The sequence below is a fragment of the Impatiens glandulifera genome, chromosome 4 (genome assembly GCF_907164915.1).
Source record: "Impatiens glandulifera chromosome 4, dImpGla2.1, whole genome shotgun sequence".
Taxonomy (NCBI): domain Eukaryota; kingdom Viridiplantae; phylum Streptophyta; class Magnoliopsida; order Ericales; family Balsaminaceae; genus Impatiens; species Impatiens glandulifera.
The window spans coordinates 59,483,250-59,510,017 of NC_061865.1; the positions used below are offsets into that span (position 1 = coordinate 59,483,250).

Here is a 26,768-nt window from a genome sequence, read left to right on the forward strand (position 1 = left end):
GTGACAACCGACCCTAGGCTAAGACCAGCTAGATAACCGCCTAGAGCCCACATCCCCAGATAACTTAAAAAATTATAAAAAAATTGGTTTTAAGTGAAATTTGAATATTTGACTTTAATAATCATATTAAAGCATTTAATCAACTTAGACTAAATTACTTTTATTAATTTAAATACAAAATTATAGACTAAATTACTTTTATTAATTTAAATACAAAATTATTTTATATTTTCAATATAACATACCGCTTAAAAAAAACAATTTTTTTTGCTTCATGCCCCAAATTTTGGGGTGTCCATTTTTTTTCTTCACGCCCCAAATTTTGGGTATCCAAAATAGTCCAGACTCCAGATCTTATTTTAAGATTAAGATTTCAAGTTATATTATTTATATTGAAAAACACTATAAAATTAAAAATTCAAATGTTTCAAGTTTAATTCACTGATCATAAAATAAATTAAAAAAATTTAAAGTAGAAGTAGGATAGGGTAGTTAGAAAAATGAATTAAAGGGATCAAATTTTCAAATTCAAATTCCACTTATGTGAATCTTATAAAGTCAACCAAATCACTCAAAGTTTATAATAATGATAAATCAAACCAACAAAACATTTATAGAAGCAGGCCAATTTATTGAAAGATAAACATAGGATAGATCCGACAATACTCCATTTAACATAAACATTATGATTGTAGCTAGCTTGGATTATTATTATTATACATGAGCACTAAGCTTATCCATTTCTTTCCTCAATGCATTAGATCTAAAAAGACAACCAAAAGTGTTCATCGCCAACTTAAAATCCTCAATAGGATTCCCCGGCGCAACCGTCTTATAAAGATAACTATCGAAAGTCATCTTCTGCACATACTCGTAGCCGCACATCTCTACGAAAGCTTCCTTAGCCGGATTCGACCTGTAAAATACCTTTTGTAAAACATCCAATACCTTATAAGTTGGCCAATATTTCTTGTCCCATTTCTTCAAATAGTTCCTCAAATCCTCTTCCCCAATCATCTTTTTACCGTTCTCAGATCCCTCCACAATAGCCTCCGCGCACATCCTCCCACTCTTTGCCGCAAAATATATCCCCTCGCCCGAGCATTTCGTCACGTACCCTGCTGCATCGCCCACTAGTGCCACCCTATCTGGATTACAAAAATTGTATTTTGCATTCATAATTTAGTAATGTTTTTCATATTAGTCTTTAATAACATTCATAGTGCTATTATTCCTATTATTAGAACAAGTTTTGGAGAGCCTATGTTGAAATTGGTTGGATAAGAATGACAATTAAAATCGGTTTTTTCTCGGTTTCACCAGAGATTGGACATGTTATTTGTGTCTCACACACATCTATCCCGTTAATATTAATAAACACAATTCAATATAAAACACAACCAATATTGCCTCTTGTCTCTTTAAGACATAGTTACTTGTGTTTTACACCCATCTGTCCCGCTTAAATAATAGTAAACACAATTCAATATATAAAACAACCAATATTGCCGATGATTTTTCCTAATTTGACCAATAGTTGACCAGAGATAAAACATGTTACTTGTGTCTTACAAACTCATTACAAACACATCTCTGTATAATACTAATAAACATAACTAAATATAAAACGTAACTACCTCGTTTAGTTTTAAAACGATAGTTGAAATTGTTCGGGACGATTTTTCAAATATGTAGTTGATCTCGTTTAGGACGGTTTTTTCAAATCGATAGTTGACCGAAAATGGGACATGTTATTTGTGTAGAAAATATGGTATAAAGGAATTCCCGAAAACTGAATGGCGGGAAGATAGTAATAAAAGTAAATTCCCAAAGTAAAATCGACGGGATGTTAAATGCATTCTTAGTCTCAATTCTCAATCGAGAAATCACAATAGTTTTTATCAAGTTCGCCTATAGACCTATTTATATCATGTTTTCATTCTCTACTTATAAATTTTAAAGATTTTTATCATATAAATGCACCATTTAAAAAAAATCATATTAAATTTCAAACCTGAAACCCTCTTCGGGCGCGGGTGCTCCGGAATAGGATGAGCTTCGACCCGAATAATCTTCCCACCTAAGATCTTATCCCGGGCACGTAGCCGGGTCGCAACCTGAAATTTCTTAATATCCGATTTATGGGTCACCGTACCAGTTCCAACCGCCACATGATCACATTTCGGAAAAACCCAACCGTAGAAATCCGGCGAAACATCTTCACCGACATACATTTCAGCAAGATTCTCATAATACTTCATTTTATCATCAGGAATCTTTATTCTCTCTTGAAATGCAATTGCATATTCATAATCGCCAGCTCCAATGGCTTTAGCCACACGAGAATTCGCTCCGTCGGCGCCGATTACAGCGTCGACTTCGAGCGTTTTCTTCTCGCCGGCGCCGCCGGTTTTGGAATCGTAAGAAGTGTAGTGGAGGATATAAGGAGCATTGGGTTGTTTTGGGATATCCATTTTCATGAATAAACCGTTGATTATGGCAGCGCCTGCGGCGGAAGCACGTTCTCTTAGGAATTGATCTAGTACTTCACGGCGTATCATTCCGATGTACTCGTGTGGCTTCAATGTCTGTCCAATATCCACCTGTTTTTATATATATATATTTATCATCAAATTAAAAAAAAAAATGAATTAGAGTGAATTTCATGCCTCAAATCCATGATTCATTTTAGTAAGAAAACTCATTATATTTGTAAACCTATTTTGATTCGGAACATTGACCTTTTGGTCTCTTAGGTTTAATCGAATACTATTGACATTGTGGTCTCAAATACTAACATTTTGATCTTCGAATATGTGAGATTTTGGTCTCTTTAAGTTAAATCAAACACTAACATTTTGGGTCTCTTAAGTTGAATCAAACACCGACTTTTGGTCTCCTATGTTGAATCAAATACTGTCTTTTGGTGTTGAATCAAACACTGACTTTTGGTCTCTTATGTTGAATCAAACACTGACAATTTGATCTAAGTCGAACCTTGACATTTTAGTCTCTAAGTTTAAATCGAACTCTTAACATTTTGGTCTCTAAGTGTGAATCGAACCCTTTTAACTTTTTGTTTCTAAGTTTGTATCACACCCTTAACTTTTGTGTCTCTAAGTTTGAATCGAACCCTTCAAACCCTTAACTTTTTGTCTTTAAATTTGAATTGAACTCTCTTACTTAGGTTGAATCGATGATCTTAGATTCAATCTAACATTGTTGAATCAAACACTAACCATTTGTATCTCTTTAAGTTCCTTTTGGTCTTCTAGGTTGAAACCTTAAATATTTGATCTTTTAGGTTCAGGATTGACCCTAAATTATGTGATTAGCAAGTACAAGGGTTAGGGCATTCAGCTAAAAACTTACTCTTAAAGTTGATTCGAACACATAAAAGGTATAATTTTTTTTATTTCTTAAACTATTTTCTACTATACTATTTGAAAATAATGAAGTGAAACAAATCTAAATAATAATAATGAATAAAAATGAATACAAACAAACCCACCGCCAAATTAGAAGGTGAAATCATCTTCATCTTGGTAACACGTCGATCGATGATATCCAACGGCAAATCAAATTCTCCGACCATACACAAAGGAATAGCGCCGCCGCAAGGTTTACTATTATCCATCTTCCTTTCGATTAAAAATGTCTCAATCCCACCCTTAGCCAACGTTTCCGCCGCACATCCTCCGGCAGGTCCGCTGCCGACAATGGCCACGCGCAGATTCCTCCCGGCTAACTTATTACTGAACTTTCCGGCGACGACGCTGAACCTCCGAGAAGTGAATGAGGGTTTTGAGGTAACGCCGGAAAAGGAATGTTTTTCCGGTGAGACTCGTCGGAGACCGATGAAGTTTGTCTGTGTGAGGGAGGTCATGATTTGGTCGCCGGCGAGGATATAGAGAGAGAGAGAGAGAGTAAAGGGTTAGTGATATTTATGTTTGATTTTGGTGTGATGTGGACGGTTGGATTGAATTGATTGAACGATCAGGATGTTTCGATAATAAATGTGTAGAAAGTAGTTGAATATGACTGTTGAAAATGGACAGTACTTTGATTCTTTCTATTACACGTTGTGTTCTTTTTTTGCATGCACTCTGACATGTGGCTATAAATTAGCCACGTCTTTTTAATTTATTTTTATTTTTTTTGCTAAATATTATATTTTGATTTTGATACTTATAGTTTTGTCTGTTTTATATTCCTCCTTCAATTTTATATAAATATCTATTTTATTTTATAAATAATGATTGAATAATTTAAATCGATTTAAATAAACTAAAAAAATGAGTCAACATAAATTGTTTTTCTAAAAAGTTTAATTTCTTCTTGTAAAAAAATCTATAAGATTATCTAGGTAAGAGTCATCTTATAATTTTTCTTCACTGTTTTATTTCTTTTAAAAGAAAAAGCCCATATTGGATTGAAAGCTTAAGGCCGTGTTTATTTAATAAAATGTAGATATAAGATTATAATACTAATAGTAAATTTAGTTAGTTGTTTGGTTTATTATTGTGTATAAACAGTATTTAAAAGTATTATAATTTATACTTTAAACTAGGTACTATCTTGTACCTAGTAAAACCAGTTATAAACATGTATAAAAAATATATTTACATATTTACCCTTAAATTTGATTATGTATCTTTTCTTTAAAAGTCATATTTTCATATTTATCTTTCTATTTTGATTATTTTTTTTTCCTTAAACATCCATATTTGATATGTTATTTTAATTATAACTTTGGTAATTTAATTATGTGAGCAGTGTAAGTTGTTTGGTTTTGAATCATTTTCTTTAACGACTAGTATATTTTTAAATGAGGTAAAAAAAATTACTTATTACTAAAGTCATAATTTAATACCGTAATAAGAAACTTGTTTTTTAAATTAGATAAAAGAGTATAAGATTTTCCAATGAATATAGAAATACAAAAATTGGAAATGAAAATCAAAGTCTTATTATTTAATATGAACAAGGATCTCCTTTTGTTAACAACATTTTATAACATAACAAAAAAATTTATGTGTTTACAAATTACAAGTAATAATAAAAAAATACATTATTGAAGAGAAATAATAAAAAAAATTAAAATTAAGTAAATATTAATTTAACAATTAAATTAAATTTATATAAATATAAAGGACAAAATCGTCTTTTATATTTTATACAACATTTTTATACTACCAACCAAACACAAAATCATTAAATCTATACAATTTATAACCCTCTTATACTTTCAACCAAATACAAATAACATATATAACTTATACCTCTTAATACCCCTTTATAACTTATATCCCTTACAATTAATATCTATATAACTAATACAGTATAACAAACGCTATCTAAAGGTATAATTATGATCTAAATTATAAATTTCAAAAATATTTTTAAATTCTTAAGGATGAGTTGGGCTGTTAATTTAGAAACTAAGGAATGTAGCTGGAATGCCCATTTTATATTAAAGGGTATATTTTTAAGCAAATTTAGATTTTTAGAAATTGGGTTTGGGTCTGCTCAAAAATAAAAATAACAAAACTTAAGATATATATATATATATATTATATTTATTTAATTAATGTTTTGTGTTTTAATAAATAATATCAATACTCATAACAAAATTTAATATTTATATCTCATTTTCTTATGACAACACAACTTTATTAAATAAGGCAAATGTCATATTGATATGTATATGTATATTTATTTTATAAAATATTATCATTATTATTTTTTTTTTAAATATTATTTTGTTCCCATTTTCTCATAAATAAAAAAATATTATATAGACATACAATTTTAACCACCAAACATTTAGTATTAGACTAAAATCAATTTCACATAAATTTTTATCATTCATAAATGAAATAAAAATAAATTGCATAGACTATATTAAAAATTATAGAACTAAAAAAAAATAATCAACAAAGTTTAAAATCAACTCAATCAAAAGTCAAGCCATGAATTATGCAAAATATATATCAAAAATTTAGTAAAACAAAACTAGCAATTAGGTTAACCAACAGTGGGTTAAAATGGTATTATTATTATATATTTAATTTGAATTAATAAAAACTAATTATAATATATAGATCTAATAAAGGAGTGCAAACAAAGCCAAATTATATTAAAACAAAAACTTGTTTGATATTTTTTTTTTTTTACCTAAAACCCAATTTTTTTTTTCTCTTTTCACTTAATCAATCCATCCAAAGTTAACATCAAATAAACATTTTTTTAGGTTTCAACATTTTACTACAAATCCTTCATTAAACTTTAAAAAACATATTTTTTTTTATGTTTGAAAAAAAAACAAATAATTTATTTTGTTGAAAACCAACTAATTAAAAAAACTCATGATCAAACAAGCTCCAAAGTGTAAAATGTCAAACCAAACATTAACTGCAGTTTGTTGAACCCACATAAACTGCCCGACCGGCCGGTCTCGATTTGCGTGTACTCTTATATGTTGGTTCATCAACTCCACCCTTTTTTTTTATTTCTTTCTATTTATCTATTTATACATGAACAAAATAAACTCATAATCTTAATAAATCACAAATCAATAAATCCACAATGAATCCTATTATTACAATTGTAACACTCTTACTAATATCCGGCCACCGCCGCATAGAAGGCCAAAAAGTGGTTCAATTCATATTCGGCGACTCATTATCTGACGTAGGAAACAACAACTACCTTTCCAAAAGCCTCGCCAAAGCTAATCTACCATTTTACGGCATCGATTTCGGTAACGGTTTACCCAACGGCCGTTACTCTAATGGTCGAACCGTCGCTGATATAATCGGTTCGTTTAATGAATTAAATGATGTAATTGATGATAATGAATAAATGAAATATTTTTTTTAACTTACGAAAATTATTGAAAACAGGTGATCATATCGGACTTCCTCGACCACCCGCTTTTCTTGACCCGTCTTTATCGGAAGATGTCATATTACAAAATGGTGTCAACTACGCCTCCGGTGGCGGTGGTATCTTGAATAACACCGGCGGTTACTTTGTAAGTTAATTAATTGATTTTGTCTAATTTTTTTAATGTTATTTAACAAATGCATGTTAACGTTATAGATACAAAGATTGTGTTTCTACAAGCAAATAGAGTTGTTTCAAGGAACTCAACAACTAATAACTGCCAATATTGGAAAGAAGGCGGCCGGAAAATTTTTCGAACAAGCTAACTATGTTGTTGCCCTAGGTAGCAATGATTTCATCAATAATTACTTGATGCCGGTTTACCAAGATTCGTGGACATATACCGGGGATGGATTCGTCGATTATCTTATGGAAACCCTAGGAGCACAACTCACGGTGTGTTATTTGTTATTGTATGTAGTTTTAATTAATGAACGAGGTTTTATAAGAGAATTAAATTTGTTGTGTGTTCATGAAGATCTTGCATGGATTAGGTGCTCGTAATCTAATGGTGTTTGGATTAGGGCCAATGGGATGCATTCCACTTCAAAGGGTTCTTGGTAACAACGGGGAATGTCAAGAGAAGACGAACAATTTAGCCTTGAAATTTAATAGTGCAACCGCGAAACTAATAGATGGGCTCAACAAGCAGCTCACAAATGCGAGTTTTAAATTTGGAGATGCTTATGATGTTGTCAATGATGTTATTTCCAATCCTAATAAATATGGTAACAACCTTAATCTGACCTAATTCTAATAACTTATATATATATATCAAATACTTCCATGTAATTAATTTTTTTATTTTTTTGGAAATTTTGTTAGGTTTCAAGAATTCGGATTCGCCTTGTTGTTCATTCGGGAATAATATTAGACCGGCCCTCACTTGCACTCCTATGTCGCAGTTGTGTAAAGATAGGAGCAAGTATGTATTTTGGGACGAATATCATCCATCCGATAAAGCAAATGAGTTGATGGCCAAAGAACTCATAAAGAAGTTAGGGTTTGTTCGTGTTAATGGCTCGATAGCTCCCGCCATCGCTCCATCTGGGGACGACTAAGTTAAACATAGTATGTCAATTATATATGTAAGAGATTTTACATAGGGACGGAAATTATTTTGAGTTTATACAGGTAATTTTATAATAATTTGATTAGTTTTATTTGTTGTAACTTTATTTTAATGGAAAGGGTATGTAATTGGTATAGTTAAAATTTAAAATTATATTTTGCTTAGTTTGAATTGAAATGGAAAATGATAATTTCTAATATGAAGGTAAAGTCCAAGACAATACAATTCACAGTCAATATTGTATAGTAAGTGGTGGGTTACCAAACAATTAGAATTTAAAAAAGATAAAATCTCAAGTTGATTACCAAACTAAACTATTTATGTTTTTTTCTCTTATAATTAAGCAATTATGAGCCAAAATAATATATATTTGATCAAGAATATATATTATTCATTATAATTAAATAGTTACAAGTGAGATTATAATTTCAAACCAAACAAAATAATGTATAAAAATATCTATACAATTCAGTGATTCTAAATACTAAATGATAAAAAAGATTGCAATCTTCAAACATTGAAAACTCAAGGAAAACTCTTTGGTCAATTGCTTAACATGACTTAAAAATGACTATTGAAAATTTAAGGTAGGTAAAAAGTCAATAAAAAAGCAGTAAATATGGGTTAGTTTTGTTATATTTTTAAAATAATCACCGTCATTTCAATATTATCTCATAAATCAAATCACTAAATTCATTAATTAAAATATTAAAATACATGTAAAAATAAATAAATTATTTTATTATTATATATTAATACTTTTTAAAAATTTATCAAAAAAAAATTATACTTTCTCAAAATCACATTACATCAATAATTTTTAAATAAACTCAAATTTTTTAAATAAATATTTGGCAACCAGCTCTAAATATTAAAAATCTTTTATAATAAACATGAGGCTGAACAAAAAAAAACTCGGAATCTCAGAGAGATTAAGCATATGCAACTCTCATTACCGCTAAGCTAAAACAAAAATCCGTCATAATCATTTTAATACTATACATGATGCTCGATCTTGATTTAGTTATGCTGATAATAACAAATCGATTTGTACGTATTTATTTTAGCTGACAAATACAAGTAAATCTCTATCTTTATATCAAACTCTTTAGACATAGTATTAGCTTCATTTATCATTCTAAAAAATTCTAGTAATTATTAAAAAAATAAAAAAATAAAGGATTAGTAATTTGACGGAGAGTGGACTATCATGTTCTTGGATATATAGAATTCACAATAAGGATAGGTTGAAGCGTTATTAATTAGTGAATAAGAGAGGAAAAATTAAAAATCTCACTAAGAATAAGAATGCTTTAAGGTAACGAGAGTTATTCAAAAATATTTTTTAACTCTGAATTTAGATGAGAATATATTAGATAGATTTTTTTAACATATATTAAAACTATGATTCAAATGTTATTTCATTTAGACCAATTTTGTTTATTTAAATAAATTTATTAACGGTTTCTCATTCAAATTTATATATATATATATATATATATATATATATATATATATATATATATATTTATATATATATATATATATATTTATTTATATTGTGCGGAGATTTTCTTTGTTTAACCCACTAAATAGTTTAAGTGATAAAGACTATATATCTGACAGGAAAAGCGTTCCCGACACATTGATTCTAGATGAAAGATTATTATCACATTTTTTATTTTCATTTAAACATATTAAGTTGAAGTGAAAATCGTACTAGTCATGCTAGTTTCTTACCTTGAAATAAATTATCTTAGATAATTTATTTGTGGGATATGCACCATATTTCAAGCAATTCATATTTCCCAAATAACTAATTTAGTTCAGGTGTGTTTGGTGTTAATTTGAGCTGTTTTTTTTTATAGTTAGGTTTAAACTCCTCTTATTTATATCCTATTGTATTTATATTTTTAAATATATATATATATATATACTTTGTTTATTCTTACTTTTATTAAAAAAATGATTTAGGACAAATAATGTTATAATTTGCACTAAATTGTTTTTGATGGATTTTATCTTTTGATTACAATTTTTGTGACTAAATTGTTTTATCTTTTTGTTATAAAATTATATGTTATCATTTTTTTAAAATATATATATATATATATATATATATATATATATATTTGAATTACAAAGAACTAGCCTAATATTCTAAAGTCATAATACTCTATTTTCATTGAAAGCACGAATCGAACCATTGTCATAACCTTTTAGTTTCTTAGGACAATTCTTAAATTTTAAAAATATATATTATAAACATCTTACAAATGATAGAATTAATGTCTTATTCGTTTACATATGGAAAAGCTCATGCAGGCTTAACATAATTAATAATTATTTGATTCAATGTGTAATGATTGTATTGGTATATTTTGTTTCATAATAGAGATTATTTGAATATTTCCAAATTGATCAAATAGTTTTATATTTATAATTTAGTGAACACATCAATACAATTATTTGTTTTAGAATCCGCTGTATATTTATCAAATATATATAAAAGTGTTTTACTTATAGTGCCTACTTTAGATGAATCAGAACCGTCAGATCTGTCTGATTAAATTAGAACCATAGATCATAAAGACTTTTGATACCTAAAGAAAGAAAATGATATGCTGACTAGGACTTGAACTCCCCCTTTTTATTTTACGCGTGGAAAGTTTTTCCTTTTTTTTAATGCTTTTTAAAATAAATATTTATATAGCTTTAACTTCTGCCTAATTTTGTAGAGTTTACTTGGACCAATTAAATACATCTTTATATTTTACATTATAAATAAAAATTATTTTGTAAAAATTAATATTTTCACCTTTTAACTTTTTTTTTAAGACTAATTAAACAAATAATTTTAACTACAAAGAACATATATTGTGAATTTTAAAAGAAGATATGAAATCTCAATCAGATTTCAATTTGACCATTCAACCGTTTAAATATTATATTTTAAGAAAGAATTCAAAATTAATTAAAAAATTAATAATAAAATAACAATATAAATAAAAGTATTATATTAAATGCACTTAAAAAAAAATATATATAAAAAGTATGTCATAAAGTCATTTTAAAAATAGTTTTTAAATGAAAAAAATAGGGGAAAAGGAAATTAAAGATAGGAAGGTTACATCATGCGTGGTTCTAGATGATGACGTGTGACGTTTTGGCTTGATACGTACACGTGTCAAAGCATGATATGCGTGTCAAATAAGCCTAAGTAAAACAAACTTAATAAGCCCTTAAAGTATTCAAACATTTTCAAATTCACACTTCAAGACTTTTTCTTATATTAATAAACCAAATGACTTAAGACATAATTATAAGAAAATAATTGAACCTTAAAAATCGAATCAAACTTATTTAGATTGAATCTAGTAGATTCTAATGGCCAACAATTTTGAAATCTTTGAATAAAACCGCCCCTTAATTATACAATAGTACAGTGATATTCGAATTATTAATCATTATTCTAAACGTTATTTAAAAAATGGTTTATAATGTTATTATTATTTCTGTTATTCTTTTTGAAAAGTCAAAAAGTTATTAGTTTTGTTTAAGAATCTATGTTTGTGTTTGTATCATTTTTTTTAATAATTACGTGTTTATATGATTTTTATCATTTTTAATATATATGAATTATTTTTTAAAATAATAATAATTCATTTTTTTATATAAAAAATATTTGTTTATTGAGAACCTAATTATTAAAAGACATTCATTGGCTAATATTATTTATTTAAGTTCTAAGATTAGATTACTATTTTATTTTAAAATAAATTTTATGTATATTAATATTATTTAACAATGATTTTTTAAATTTGACCGAATAAAACTTGATTAAATAAATGTTAAAAAAAATGATAAAAGATAAAATTTAAATAAAATAATCTCAAATAACTCCCACATCATCAAACTAACCCATATCTCTATGACTTATTTTTTTATTTATTTATAATCAAGTTAATATATAATAATTAAAAAAGAAAAAGTAAAGAAATTGATCCACATCTTAAATAATAAGATAAGGGTAAGGAATAAAGATAAAGACATCAAACAAATAAATAAAAAAATACAAATAAGTATTAATAATTTTACCTGAAAATTGTCATATAGTCAACTTTTTTTTATATATTATTATTATATTTATTTTATATATTATAATAATAAAAAAAGAAATGTGGATATTGAAGTGATTGGAAAGATATTAAAGGCCACATGAACTTGTGGCTAAGAAAGCTGCAATATTGCTGACGTGGCTCCAACATTTCACCTTTAAGAAATCAAATTCACACACAACAACAATGCCAACAAAGACTGTCTTTTTTTCCCAATCCTTGAGAGAGAAACTAAAGAAAAACCACCATTGACGCCGATTCTGTTCTTGATTATTCATACCCATCATCGAATTCATCTCAAAAATGAAGAAAGATCAGACGATTAAGCTATTCGGAAAGGAGATAAATACAATCTCCGGCGACTTCCCTGCCGGAAAAGACTGTAACTTTCAAACTCCGACACCGGCCGCCGCAGAAGAAGAACTGATAGAAACTGAAAAGGTACTCCTTTACTACTTTTAAGAATCAAATACATGAATTTATTATCTTCAATCGATAAAAGCCTAAAATTGATCTGAATTTTGATTAAAACAACAGGATCCGCCGTCAGGAATAATAGAACCAGATTCAGTGGACAACCAGGGACAGGAAGATGAAGAAGATGATGACGTGTCGGAACAACCTTCGGATCAGAAAACCCTAAAGAAACCAGATAAGATTATTCCATGCCCACGTTGTAACAGTATGGATACGAAATTCTGTTACCACAACAATTACAACGTTAATCAACCTAGACACTTCTGCAAGAGTTGTCAACGGTACTGGACTTCTGGAGGTACCATGAGGAATGTTCCTGTGGGTGCCGGCCGGAGAAAGAACAAGAACCCGGCGGTGGCGGCCGCCGCCTGTCGACACATCACTGGTAGTATTCAGAATGGGACGACAGTCTTATCCTTTGGGGCAGAATCAATGAAAGCTCCTAATGAAATCCACCCAAATGGAACTCTATTCTATAGAATCCAAAACAATGGTGAAAATGGAGATGACTGTTCTAGCAGATCTTCAGTTACTACTTCGAATTCAATTGAAGAAGGGTTTTCTAAAAACGGGATGATTCCTCAGATTCCTTATCCATGGCCTTCTTATCCTTACCCTGCGTTTTACCCTCCCATGCCTGTTTTACCCACCCATGTCTGGAATTGCAGTTACCCGAATCCATGGGCTGGTACTATGCCATGGCAATCATACCCTACAACCAATTCAACAGTACTGGGAAAGCATTCGAGGGAAGGTGATTCGTTGATTAGACCGAAAACTACAAATTCAGGGGTGAAGGATCTTGAAGGAGCTATTTTGATTCCGAAAACATTGAGAATTGATGATCCAGATGAAGCGGCTAAGAGTTCTATATGGACAACACTTGGGATCAAGAACGATAACATTACCACCAACAGGGGAAGCCTATTCAAGGGTTTCGAAAGGAAGGATGGCGAGAAGAATGGAATTGTATCACCCAATTTAATGGCGAATCCTGCAGCCATGTCAAGATCGGTTAGATTACAGGAAGGTGCATGAAGAAGGTCATGGTTTAAAAAGGCAGTTTGTATTCAATTCAATTTCAACTAAGATCTTATGTTTGAGTGTACATATGTAGAAAACTGACATGAAAGCAGAGTACTACTACATCTATAGATTGTACCATGTTTAAGGTTTCAGATTGTTCAATTATGTATACTTCCAAACTGTTGTTTTGATTTTGCAATAAGAGCTCTGAAAACTGTTTCAATTCGAATAACTTAGAAGATATTTTACACTGTCTGCAAATTATTTTATGTAATAGGGGTGTGTGGGTCCTTAGGTAATGCAATTGTTCACAAACAATAGAACAGACAATGAGATAATGCAAAATATTGAAAGATCAATCAATATCAATCTATTCTAGAAAAAATAAAAGGTGTATCCCTTTTTCTTTTCTCAACCAATCCAAATATTTTCATAACCAATTGAGACCAGTTTTCATGCACATCGACTAATCCCTGAAGGAGCCGAGCACAACTAATGATAATAAAGAAAGAAATTGGAAGAACAAGTTCGGTTATAGCTCACAATGCGGTGGAACTAAAAGATAGAAATGGTCTCGTTGGCAAGGGTCTTATCCAAGAAACAAAAAATTTAGGTTCGATTCTTATTAACAACACTTTAATTTAAAGAGGAACATGACTGTCGGGAAGTCATATGTTAGCCATCTCTAAGAATAAACCTGGATAAAAAAAGAAGATAAAAATGGTGGGCAAGATAACTACAACTTTTACATACCTTTTTTCAGCTTCTTTCCTTTTTTCTTTTAAGCACAAAGGCAAGACTTTACCTGCACACTATTAAAAGTGAGAAACTTTCTTTGTTAAAGATCACCCTACTTTTAATGTGGTATTGATAACAGTTACTGTTTTTGAATTTTGAAATATAAACTGTTACAGAGCTTCGTTATCTCCATTTTCACTTTTGAAATATGTTGACAATCTCCAAATTTGGACCAGTTTGCAACATTTGACACAAGAATTATAAGATCATGTTGTTTGTTGGCAATATCAATGTGAGAAAGTAAGAACAAACCTGTGAAGCAAGTGGCATCATAAAAGGCCCATAACAAAGAACACTAAATGAAGATATTTTATTTGTCCCCAACAATGCAAGCCACGAAATAAACTTAGGTGTTATTGGGTCCCACACATACAATTTTTTACACAACCTAAGGAAAAATAAAAAATTAAAAGTATAGAAATTTCATAAAGTACATTTGAAATCTTTTCTTGCTTTTGCCCTGGTTTCTTTTCTTTTCTTTCCCTTTTGGTTACTGTTTGTCTTCTTCTTTCTGGCTAATGTGGCATTTTGTCTTGTCATGAGAGAGACCCAATTTTTCAGTTTTAATGGATAGCTGGAAAGTAGGGACTGAAATACAACATGATAATAAAAAAACAGCTATCTATACTTTATGATGCAACTTTTGGGGCGACACAGACCTAACGCTTCTGGATCATGTGGGTCTTCTACTGTATACATCAAATTTTCTAGACCACATTTTTTGAGATATTAACTACTCTCCTCACATGGGCAAATGACAAACAACAGACAATTTGGTCTATAAAAGAAATCATCAAAATTTGCATTTAGAACCACATAATATGGCTTAATGGCTACAATACAAGTTATTTGACTGGTTCTACAATAGAAATTCACACATTTAACAACTGTAGACATTGTTAGATGAGTTTCATCACCTAGAAATACACATATAGATGACTTAAGTACTCAATTCTCTATATTTCACACAAATATCTCCATAGAGTGCTAATAACACGGAGTCAATAAACATATTCTAATTTCAATGGGCCCAATTAAGAAATGCTATGGTATATACATAAAGATGTTAACTATTTGAATTCTTGTTTTGTAATGGTTTGGTTTCCCACATTCGATGCGACTTTTGCATTTATCGTGGAACAATGAACAAGAATCTTACTATTGGTTTCGTATAGTGTAAATGAAATGTTGAAACATGACAAAAGTCAACCATTTTTGGACCTGTTGAATTGCATGAAGTCTATATAGTTAAGTGGGTTTGGGTGGTTATTGCAAGTACTATTATTAGCTTATGCCAATGACCAGAAAAGCAAGTTTTCATCATAGATTCCTAAGTCAACACAGTCCCACTTATATCTTTCTCACTCTTGGTGGAGGTTCCATATTCAAAGTTCAAGTGGAGGATTCTTTCCAATAAATTATGCGTCAGTCACGTCATATTTAAGTGGAATAAATGCTATTCTTATCTCTTGAGGTTTGTCTTAGTGGCAGAACCTTAATAATCATATGTAAGAATTAAGAAATGGTTAAATATCACTTGTGTGAGTTCCTTTGACAATTTACTAAGACTTTGAAAGCTCTTATGTGGGAAATTAGATACATTTCAAACAGTTCTAGAAATAGCAATGACATGAAAACCCTAGAGAAAGAGGAGAGAAAGTTAATTAGGATGAAAATGATACTCTTTTTTTAAAAATAAGTGCATTTAGCACTTTCCAATAAAAGGTAAAGAAAGAAAAAGATGCGACTAACCTTTAAATCTTGTTTCATCCTTGATGATGGTGGTAGGGACTGAGGAAAAGAATAACCACCAGTACAAGGAAATTTAGAGCATTGGAGTGTGAAAGGGAAACAAAATTTTAAAATGGTTTTTATAATTCACCAAGTGCACATCCACAGTGAATGTTGCTTTCTAATCACACAAAATTCCAGCTTCCTTCCAAATGAATGAAAGAAAGAATAGATGCACATCGACATGAAGCACATATACGAGGGGAAAGACTATTATAAGTCAATCCAGCATTATACGCAAATCAGGACCCAGTAATCCAATTTTTCTTCATTGTGATATTAGCACATAGCATTTTTTGTCTTAGTTCAGCATTCTCCTCAATCAAATTAATTATGGAGAAAATTTCCCACAACTTACTGTGCATTCAATGTTGGGATTTCATTAATAATTCCATGTCAAGGTGAAGAGTAAATAGTATGTGAAATAAAAATTACGGTGTATATAACTGCAGTAACAAATATAACTGCCTGCTAGATTTCACTGAATGTTACATCCCCCGGAGTCTTGCCCGCGCCGAACGTTTTCCATATGCTGACAATTCAAGAAAGGTCCATGTCTCGGCCTGAAAGAAAATTCAGAATAAACAACAATTTTTCTTCAGTTCAGTAGTAAAACAGGAATGAAAGGTAGGAGGGGCATAAAGACCTGAAACTCTGCAATATGAACTTTTCCTGAATAAGATCAGCCTTGGATATCTCAGTTCTGTTTCCTTTTGACCCGATTACAGTTGCCTGCAAAAGGAAAAAACATCTTTATTAGTATATCAAAATTCTATTGCAATATAGAAAGCAATGTGAGCAATCCAGTATCAGTTAGGCTGTGCTTAGCTAGGAAATAATGGTGATTGAAGTGAAAATGTGTTGATGTGAAGTAATGTGGTGAAAATATAAGAAATTCATGTAACCAAACAGGGCCTTAGGTGACAGTCATTCTAGTTTTCATTCTACTACTCAGATGTGTGTGGTTAGACAATTTATCCTAAAGGCCTGCTGACTGGCAAAGACATTCTGTGATGTTTAGAGTACTAATTGCGCATTGCTGGCAGATTTTCCTAAGGTACCCATACAACATTTGTGAGGGCATTGGCCGTGTCTGAAAATCTAAGAGACAGGAGATTGTAAACATTTGTACTTTGAGTATTTTAGTGCTGAAGAGAAAGGATGCCTTGTTGGATAAAGTCAATAAAAGAGAAATATGGTATTGAAGGAGGATTGGATTTCAGAGAGAACATAATGTGGTTTGCTAGCCATGTCTTATGGAAAGGTATTAGGAAATGCTTATATATTTTTTTATACTTTTTGCAACCAGGGTTTATCCCTGAGGAGACTAATACGACCCCCAACTTGAATCATGGTATCTCAGTGGGAATCGAGCATGAGACATTAGGTCTCTTAGGTAAGACTCTTTCCATTTGAACAATGTTGATATCTGATTCAGTGACAGCTGAGTTCATACTTGTCCTGTTACTATCAGAGGTCTCGACAAGAGAAATGCAGTCGGCTAGGGAGGTATCTCAAAAGAGCTTTGATTGAAAGATAGTTTCTAAAGAAATTTTATAAGGTGTAGTTTGGAATGGAATCTCTTACCTATTTTACAAACAATTTGATAATAAAACACGTTAGCTTTTATCCCTAATGCCATGTTATATGGAGTTTCATCCATATTTGCACATAACAACTTTGGGTTGGCATATACTGTATTAAAGATTCTACGATATAACTTTTCGTACCCCAATGCATAACTCTCTATATATATTTACTATTGCCATCTCCACAAACTTAATAATCATAATTGATCTCTTCCCATGGAAGCCAATTCTACCACACATTAGTATCATCATCATCAATCTAATGCATAATAACCAGTCTCAACTCAAAAAATGCTGTATTTTTGTATGGAATACTATTGACATTTCTTACTTTGATACTTATTATAGTGCAAGATTTAAATAGGTGTCCACTTAATAAATGTGACTGTTATAAATGGAAACATGGAATAAATACCTGCAAAACTGGCAATTCTCCAATGTGCGTTGTCCACCCTGAGAGTGATTAGATTGCAGTAAGAATATGAAATGAAATGATACAAGAAGAACAACCCATATGGTTTGAACCCTTTTTCAAAAAAAACTCATATGGTTTGAAGCAGAATCACTTGAAGCAAGAAGTTTGACAAAACAACCAAACAAATGGAATTTCGTATAACCTTGGAGTAAGGAACATATGATCGTAGTCTGACAAAGGCATCCTGGGCAGCCGACAAGTTTCCGGAAGATGGTGTTTCCGAGGACATCCCGCCGCCACCGATCTGGGTCTCGGCCTTTAACTTTCTCGGCTTCTCCCAGCACTGCTGCTTCACACTATGAGGGAAACTTCTTGGATTATTGTTTTGGTAATCATGGCGATAGTGGGTGGTCTGATGATTGTCGAGCAAACCGAGATCATTCGTTACTATATCGCGGTCGATGCAGATGCGGAGGAACTGGAGGGACGACGAGATTGGGATGAAAATTGTCCGGATTCCGGCGAACGGGATCTAATCGGAGACGATGAAGAGTTTCGTCCTCTTCCTCGTCCTTTGTTAGGCTTCATTTCAGTAGTGTTGGAAATTTTGAGAATTTGGCGCCCTGACGAAGCTTTATCCACACAAATGGGAATGGGTTGGGGTAGATAAGTGATAAGAACTTCAAAAGTTTGTTTCTTTAAATCGTTAATTTCATTAAGTTGAAATTGTCCTAATTAGGGTTTAATATTCAATCCTTGAATTTGAATCTAAGTATAACCAAATTTATAATTAAAAATATCCATCTAATTAGAATCGACTTATTAAGAATTAACTGATCATATTATTCTTCATTGTGTTGACACATTTTCAACGTGTAAAATGTAGTTTTCAATTTCATGGAATATTTTAGGTAAATAAATTGAACGAGTTTAAGTAACAAAATTGTCGACGATGGAAAAAATATTTCTCTTGGACAATCTGAATAAATAATATAAGAGTTTTTGAAGAAAAAAATTATAAATACTAGTGTCTCAAATAATTATGTTACACGCGTTTCCTTTAATCCGAAAATAAGAGACTTGTACGAGATGAGATTTTTTCAATCTTAGTGACATTTAAAATTTTTACCTTACTTTCTTATTTATTGTATTATCTTTTATACGTTTGAATACATGTTACGCTCATTTTAATAAAAAATGACATTTTTCAAAATATATATTAAAAATTAATTAAACGGGTGATCTCTTATGAAAAACAGTAAGCGATCAATGAACTCATAAATTTTTGAGGATCTTCGAGTTCGTTAAATGTTAAATTATATATAATGTTTGTTCGTTGGTGAATATTTTTTATATATTTTTATTGTTCCTCTCAATTATCTTGTTGTTGTGTTTTAAGTGTATTTGGTGACGAGATGAACATTCATGTTTTTTATTATTTTTGTGGTTATTTTTAAACAACTATCATTTATATCATATGTAATTTATTGTTAAAAAAATATATTGGACTAATAAATATAAATATAATCTTTAAGTTTAAATAAAAATAATTTTGTTTGAGATCCAATTTTGTCTAATCTTTCTATTTAAAAAACTACTTAAATTAGAGTGTGGTTCAAATAAACCTATGTAACCCAAGGAAAATAAAAACCTATTTTGTAATTAGAATGTTTAAAAAGTATAATTTCATAAATATATTATAAATTTAAATGTATTTGATTGGTATAAGTAAATTAACATTACTGAGTGAAACAAATCTGGTATAATTTATATATATAATAACACTCCACTAAAATTATTCATATACACGACTCGTTAGGTGAGTTTAATTGGGTCGAATTATTATTCTGCGAGTTGACCCGTCTACGAAATTTGTAGCAATTTTTATTTTTTTTTAGAATTAGCCAATGGATTTCAAAACCAAACAATGAATTGCTCCTGAATTTATATCTAATGTCATTTGATTTTCACTGCACTTTCATAGCAACTTGAAATGTTCCAAGTCAATGAAAAAAAAGACTTGTTAAAATGAGTAGGAAGAACAATTTAAATATGCTTACACATAATTCAATTTTTTATCCCTGTTACAAAAATGCATCTCAAAGCAAAAAAATGCAGTTTTTTTAGTTTGAGATTATAAAACTAATGCTTACAGTTTCCATGTGTTCTTGTTTTTAAACTCAAACCATTTAAAAGTAAAAGGGTAGAAAAAAAAAAAGTCCAATTTAGAAACCACTTATTAAACCTAACCAACATTATAGTCTTTATAACAACTATATAAAATATGCATCAACTAACATGATTAAACCCATTTTGTCTTCTCAAAATGTATAGATTGGTATAAGTTTATTTAATAGTATTATTGTCCTTGTCTCCCATAAGGGTTTTATTAATTTAACATCATTAAGTTTTAATTTTGTTTAATAGTCAATGTATAATTTTTTTAAAAAAATATATCGATTAGTTACACTACAATGTCTTTTAAGAACAACTATTACAACCAAATTTGTTATTATTATCGTCGATAAACAAGCTAGTTTTATTGAACTTGAAAATTTATGCATGTATAATAAACTAAGGCTTTTTTTAATACACAAAAAAAAAAAAAAACCACATTCCACAGGAATTTCAAATCTAGTGATACTCTTTCTTATAATTTACTTATAATTTTATTATCATCTTACTTATAATTTTATTATATTTGAATAAAAGAGAAAAATTTTAATACTTGATTCTAATAAAAAAATCTCAAATAACTCATTTTTATCTATTAATATTTTCTTAAAATTTATAAAAAATCACCAAAAACCAGTTTAAACAAACTATTAGGCATCAGATATGATTAATTTAAATTATTTAAATAATCTCAACCTAATTAACATTTTCACTATAATTCATCGTATTAGTCATATTATTAAATAAAATACTAAAATATCTTTTATTTAAAAAAAAAAATCTCATTCAAAATTACCGCCCATCATATTTTTTAAATAACACTAAGAAACAAGACATAAAATTGTCATAGTTTTTAATAACTAAGGAACCAAATTTAAATGTTTTCTCTTAAAATAAGCAGCCGTTAATTTCCCTGTAAACATACCTTTTTTTTAGAGGAGACTTCGAAGTCCTTAAGCCCTTTGCGTTTACTTCATCTCTCGGTCTAAAGCTCATGTCTTGAGAGATTTCCCCACAAATTTCCCTCAATCTTTCGCCAATATATATAAATCAAATTCATATGATCCATTCATCACAGTCTGAGTAATTAACAATGGAGAATTCTTCCAATTCATTAACAATGCAGAAATGATTTTGCTAGAGAATAAATCCAACCAATTCCTTACAAGTCATAAGCTTAGTCGCCTTCCTTGCAATTATCATATGGATAATCACATTCCAAGATCACTTACCTATTTTCTATCCTACATCCAATCAAGACTTCACCTTTTCAAGTTTCAACTATTTTCAAGACCACCATTATCACTTTGACAGAAACTCATCGCCGAGAAGAAAACAGAGATGGGTTTTTCATTCCCCTGTTTTGTCTAGAGGAGAAGTGAATCTGTAATGGCGGAATTTGGGTTTCCATGTGATGAGGAAACTGCGGGGTTGTTTGAAGATGAGGAGGTGAAAGAGATGAAGAAGTGAGGGGAGGCGTTTGAGGTGTTTGATGAAGATGGTGATGGGTTCATTGATGAGAAGGAGTTTGAGGAATGTGATATGGAGATTGGATTTAAGGGTTTTTCTGATGAGGAATGTTTGAATATGATTAGTAGTTTTGATGGGAATGATGATGGGAGAATTGAGGTTTTTGAATTTGCTAACTTCTTGTAACGAGGGGAGGAGAAAGAACGTGTGTGAATGTGTGATGCCAATTTCACTCAATTTAGTTTTAATGTTTGTCATTTAACTTGAAAATAATAATAATATTATTATTTATTATATAATCTTATTTCCTTTTTAATATTGGGAGTTATCACAAACAATTAAATCTTGGTTGGAATTTGGATTTAGTTTTTTTAAAAGAAGGAAACAAAAAAATAATGATCGGTCAAAGATTTTGAATAATTGATGATTGTTTTAATTAAATTGAATGATGTAATTGATGAGAAATAATGTATTATTAGTTTGAATTATTTAAATAAACTAAATCGAACCATATCTTAAGATTACTATTATAATTCGTTTACCGGTTTTTTATTCAAATTATCTTGTTTAAGGCAATTTTTTTTCTTGGTCATAACAACTCAGAACAATGTTGATTAGGGATGGGGCAGGAATGATATTGTGTTTTCACCACTATCAACCCAAAACACTAATAAATATAATTAAATATATAACATCATAAATATTATATTTTATAAAAGAATAAGTTTATTTATCTATAATAATATAAATTTTCAATATATTTATAATATATGTATATATTATAAAAATAGTTTATATAATGTTACAAATATATTTTTTAGAATATAATAATGCCTACAAAGATTCTCCAAAATTAAAAGGAACATAAATAATAGCAAAAAAAAAAATATCTGAAATAGAAAGAGACGGAAATGACGGATAAAGGCATTTTCCACCTTCGTTACCATCATTATCCACAACCATAATCTTCCCTATTAACTTAGAAATCGAATCATTGTTTATATATATAATATATTATATATAATATATTATATACAATATATATAACGATACTTAATTTTTAAAGTGTCCGGATTGTCGGGTCGAGAGCTGTGGTTAATTTGGATATATTGTGAAAACAAATGGATACTTGAGTCGAAATTGTGGAGTCAACGGTTAAAAGTAAAATTTAACATATTATAATATTTTTATCGTAATATTTCTTTCACGGTATATTATTACTAGTGCAAAGTACGAGTACATGCTAGTTAATTTAAGAATACATTTAAAATAATTTAATAGTTACACATTTATTTTAATAAGTAATTTTTTTTTATATATATAAATATAAATTTAATTTAATTCTACAAAATTGAAATTTTTATAAACTTATAAAATTTAAAGAGTAAATTCAATGGCCAAATTATTTGAATAAGTAATAACTTATTTTTGAATATATAAATATAATATACTTAAGTTTTTTATAATGTTTTTTTTCATCTTTAAAAAAATGAATTATGTTGAAATTCATCCTAGACCCGAATTGATTTATTTTGGGCCCAAGTAAGATGGAGCTAAAGAAAGCCCGCTTTGAGAATGCCCTAATGGTCTAGAAATCGCAATCAACACAGATCGGCTGCTGCTATATATACATTGCTAATCTATACAAGAAAACATAAACCCTAGTTTCTACTTCCTCGAAGCTGCTATCAACAACCAAATTAGGGTTCCAAGGTACAACCTTTATTTTTTCTTTCTGAATCTTTAAGATTGCAAACTACTTCCCTATGATGCATTAAATATACTTGACTGTGGCCTTAGTGCTGCAATGAAAAGCATTCAAAACTGAGGGTCAGGTTCTCACTAATTAATGTTTGTTCTTGATTTGTTCTTCTGTTTTACTGAAAATGTTGTATTTTTTGCAAGTGATGATATCTTTAGCAAATAGTATGAGTACTCTAATTGAGGAAAATGACTTGTGCAAGAAAATCAGAATCTCTGATGCATTGATTTGTTGATTAAGTTTGTTTATATAGAATTGAATTGTGCAAGTGATGATGAAACAGACAGGACAATCAGAACTCCTTATGGAGGTATGATGATTTGTCAATTAATGGGAATCTCTCTGATGTACAAAACCCTTGCTTTCTTAGGATAAATCTATGTTTTTAGCCAAATATCATTTTTTATGGTTTTAAAAAGTTTTCTGCAAGTGATGAAGAACAGACAGGGACATCAGAACTTCATTAAGAGTTATGATGATTTGTCAAACAATGGGAATCTCTATGATGCTTAAAAATACCCTTTTATTTATAGTAGTTTTGTTTTTGCTTTTTGGGATATTAGTGCAAGTGATGATAACACAGACAGGGACATCAGAACTCCATAGGAGGGATGATGATTTGTCATAAAAATGGGAAATTGTCTGATGTACTAAACTTATTTATTTGATTAATCTTGATCACATCTTTTCAATATATGATTTATTTAATTTCAATCAATCTTCTGTAAGAATTTGTTATGTGAAGAATTTTAAATTGCCAATGATGCATTGAAATGTATTATCAGATATACATATGATGATATATTTTAGAAATTGTCACTACCTCTGAGGCTCAATATTTTTTGTGTTTTGTTTGATGATTTGGTCAAGGATTGATTGATTATAGACTGTAAGTTAGAATCAAGGGTTGTAACTTTTCCTCTCTAATGAATGTATTGATTTTGCAAGTGACATCTTTAGCTAATGTATATGTACTCTTGATGGCGGAAAATGACTTTTTATTACATTTCTGGTTATTTTTTAGTATTTTGTATTTTGCAAGTGATGAAAGAAACAGACAGGGACATCAGAACTCCAATCGGAGGAATGATGATTTGTCAATGGGAATCTCTTTGATGCATTAAACATCTATTTTTTTTTGTTAATATTGTTTGTGTTTTAGTATTAAAATCCTTAGTTTATTTGGTACATTTATGCAAGTGATGAAAAAACAGACAGGGACATCAGAACTCCATTCGGAGGAATGATGATTTGTCAAACAATGGGAATCTCTTTGATGCATGAAATATTTATATATTTGTTACTATTGTGTGTTTTTAATTTTAAAATCCTTAGCTATTTTGGTATATTAATGCAAGTGATGAAGAAACTGACAGGGACATCAGAACTGCCATTCGGAGGAATGATGATTTGTCAATGGGAATCTCTTTGATGCATAAAATTTATATTTTTGATAATATGTTTTCGATTTCAATAAAACTCGGAACCTGTACAAATTTTTCAACAGGCATTGTTATATGAAGACTAAACTCTGAAACCTTCATGTAACAGTTTCTCATTAGGTTCATGTTATTTTGCTTATTCTGGACTAAACCATACCTGTTATTTTCATACATCCTCTTCATAGGATATAACATTGTATTATGTTTTTTAAACAATATGATGAACTGAATGTGATATTCACATAATTGTTCATAGTCTCTTGTCCTATGATGATAATTGTTGATACTAGCAATAATTTGGATTGTGTATTTCAAAAATGTGTCAATATTTTAAGTAATGCATCAATAACTAAATTTACTAATTAACCTGGTAAAAGTTTTAGAAGATGTATTTAAATATAATTATCAAAAGATAGGTTTTTGTTCTTATATTTTGAGAATTATTTTATTTAGTATGATGGTTGAATCCTCATTTATGTGTTAGGATCAATTTGAAAAAAAAATTATATTTCATCCTTTAGTGATAATTCTTCTTCCAAAATTTTAATGGGTGAAAGTGGTTAATTTTAGAATTCGCTAAATATGTTAGTATATTTTTTGAATTAATTATATGTATTAAATATGGATCATCCTATTCAGATATACTTTATGGAATGTAGATAATTCGATGAGATATATTAGGATTCAATCTAATTTGAGATAATTTTCAACTGCAATCTCCTCTCCCTATGCTGGTATTAAATATACTTTGCTGTAGTCTAAGGTGCTGCAATGAAAGAATTCAAAAACTGAGGGTTAGGTTCTCCACTAATTAATGTTTCTTCTTGTTTTGTTCTTCTGTTTTACTTAATTATATAATATTGTATCTTTGCAAGTGATGATATCTTTAGCAAGTAGTATGAGTACTCCAATGCAAGAAAATCAGAATCTCTGATGCATTTGATTTGTTGATAATATTTGTTTTATATGAATTGAAATGTGCAAGTGATGATGAAACAGACAGGACATCAGAACTCCTTATGGATGTATGATGATTTGTCAATTAATGGGAATCTCTCTGATGTACACAAACCCTTGTTTTCTTATGTTAATTTTATGTTTTAGTCAAATCTCATTTTTTTATAATTTTTCTGCAAGTGATTAAGTAACAGGGGACATTAGATCTCCATTATGAGGTATGATGATTTGTCAAACAATGTGAATCTCTTTGATATTAAGCATCTGGCTTTTTATTTCTTTTAGTTTTTTTTTTTTGTTTTTTTGGGGATATTAGTGCAAGTGATGATATAACAGACAGGGACATCAGAACTCCATAGGAGGGATGATGATTTGTCATAAAATGGGAAATTGTCTGATGTACTAAAATATATTTATCTGATTAATCTTGATAACATCTTTTCAATATATGTTTTATCTAACTTCAATCAACTTCTATAAAATATGTTATTTAGAGAACAATTTTAAATTGCCAATGATGCATTAAAATGTATTACAGATATACATATGATGATATATTTAGAAATTGTCACTACCTCTGAGGCACTATATAAACTTTGCAATCAAATAAAAGATTTTAGGATGGAAGATAAAATTAAGGTTCCTTCTGATTTTTATTATTTGTATATAAATTATATTTTTTTGTATTCAATCTTTTTTGAGCAAGTGATGAAAAAACAGATAGGTAC

The 26,768-nt window shown here is 29.6% G+C and overlaps 3 protein-coding genes and 8 non-coding genes across 11 annotated transcripts; 10 read left to right on the forward strand and 1 right to left on the reverse strand.

Annotated features, from left to right (window-relative positions):
- Positions 1–592: 592 nt before the first annotated feature.
- Positions 593–3,909, reverse strand: LOC124936854 (geranylgeranyl diphosphate reductase, chloroplastic-like). The gene is made up of 3 exons (XM_047477377.1): positions 3,512–3,909; positions 2,015–2,603; positions 593–1,148 (listed from the first exon to the last, which is right to left on the reverse strand). The coding sequence occupies exons 1-3, from the start codon at positions 3,884–3,886 to the stop codon at positions 715–717; spliced, it is 1,398 nt and encodes a 465-aa protein (XP_047333333.1). The 5' UTR covers positions 3,887–3,909; the 3' UTR covers positions 593–714.
- Positions 3,910–6,588: 2,679 nt separating this feature from the next.
- On the forward strand, positions 6,589–8,009 carry LOC124935576 (GDSL esterase/lipase At1g74460). Its single transcript, XM_047476003.1, has 5 exons — positions 6,589–6,820; positions 6,906–7,036; positions 7,105–7,344; positions 7,427–7,676; positions 7,774–8,009. Exons 1-5 carry the CDS (start codon positions 6,589–6,591, stop codon positions 8,007–8,009), a joined length of 1,089 nt encoding a protein of 362 aa, XP_047331959.1.
- Positions 8,010–12,326: 4,317 nt separating this feature from the next.
- LOC124934405 (cyclic dof factor 1-like) lies at positions 12,327–13,821 on the forward strand. Its single transcript, XM_047474932.1, has 2 exons — positions 12,327–12,579; positions 12,676–13,821. The coding sequence occupies exons 1-2, from the start codon at positions 12,442–12,444 to the stop codon at positions 13,651–13,653; spliced, it is 1,116 nt and encodes a 371-aa protein (XP_047330888.1). The 5' UTR covers positions 12,327–12,441; the 3' UTR covers positions 13,654–13,821.
- Positions 13,822–23,902: 10,081 nt separating this feature from the next.
- On the forward strand, positions 23,903–23,993 carry LOC124937152. Its single transcript, XR_007099263.1, has one exon. It is a non-coding gene; the product is annotated as a small nucleolar RNA R44/J54/Z268 family (small nucleolar RNA).
- Positions 23,994–24,063: 70 nt separating this feature from the next.
- On the forward strand, positions 24,064–24,153 carry LOC124937158. Its single transcript, XR_007099269.1, has one exon. It is a non-coding gene; the product is annotated as a small nucleolar RNA R44/J54/Z268 family (small nucleolar RNA).
- Positions 24,154–24,202: 49 nt separating this feature from the next.
- Positions 24,203–24,293, forward strand: LOC124937161. Its single transcript, XR_007099271.1, has one exon. It is a non-coding gene; the product is annotated as a small nucleolar RNA R44/J54/Z268 family (small nucleolar RNA).
- Positions 24,294–24,675: 382 nt separating this feature from the next.
- On the forward strand, positions 24,676–24,763 carry LOC124937154. Its single transcript, XR_007099265.1, has one exon. It is a non-coding gene; the product is annotated as a small nucleolar RNA R44/J54/Z268 family (small nucleolar RNA).
- Positions 24,764–24,833: 70 nt separating this feature from the next.
- LOC124937149 lies at positions 24,834–24,924 on the forward strand. Its single transcript, XR_007099260.1, has one exon. It is a non-coding gene; the product is annotated as a small nucleolar RNA R44/J54/Z268 family (small nucleolar RNA).
- Positions 24,925–24,991: 67 nt separating this feature from the next.
- On the forward strand, positions 24,992–25,079 carry LOC124937151. The gene has a single exon (XR_007099262.1). It is a non-coding gene; the product is annotated as a small nucleolar RNA R44/J54/Z268 family (small nucleolar RNA).
- Positions 25,080–26,060: 981 nt separating this feature from the next.
- On the forward strand, positions 26,061–26,150 carry LOC124937153. The gene has a single exon (XR_007099264.1). It is a non-coding gene; the product is annotated as a small nucleolar RNA R44/J54/Z268 family (small nucleolar RNA).
- Positions 26,151–26,354: 204 nt separating this feature from the next.
- LOC124937160 lies at positions 26,355–26,444 on the forward strand. Its single transcript, XR_007099270.1, has one exon. It is a non-coding gene; the product is annotated as a small nucleolar RNA R44/J54/Z268 family (small nucleolar RNA).
- The last annotated feature ends 324 nt before the right edge of the window (positions 26,445–26,768 follow it).

Excerpts from the sequence above, each read along its gene's own strand:
- LOC124936854 (XM_047477377.1), bottom strand. The coding sequence starts at position 3,886 with ATGACCTCCCTCACACAGACAAACTTCATCGGTCTCCGACGAGTCTCA. Across the intron at positions 2,604-3,511 it reads TTTCACCTTCTAATTTGGCG|GTGGATATTGGACAGACATT; the intron begins GTGGGTTTGTTT and ends ATATAAAAACAG. Across the intron at positions 1,149-2,014 it reads GCGCCCGAAGAGGGTTTCAG|ATAGGGTGGCACTAGTGGGC; the intron begins GTTTGAAATTTA and ends TTTGTAATCCAG.
- LOC124934405 (XM_047474932.1), top strand. The coding sequence starts at position 12,442 with ATGAAGAAAGATCAGACGATTAAGCTATTCGGAAAGGAGATAAATACA. Across the intron at positions 12,580-12,675 it reads AACTGATAGAAACTGAAAAG|GATCCGCCGTCAGGAATAAT; the intron begins GTACTCCTTTAC and ends TTAAAACAACAG.
- LOC124935576 (XM_047476003.1), top strand. The coding sequence starts at position 6,589 with ATGAATCCTATTATTACAATTGTAACACTCTTACTAATATCCGGCCAC. Across the intron at positions 7,037-7,104 it reads ATAACACCGGCGGTTACTTT|ATACAAAGATTGTGTTTCTA; the intron begins GTAAGTTAATTA and ends TTAACGTTATAG. Across the intron at positions 7,345-7,426 it reads CCCTAGGAGCACAACTCACG|ATCTTGCATGGATTAGGTGC; the intron begins GTGTGTTATTTG and ends GTGTTCATGAAG.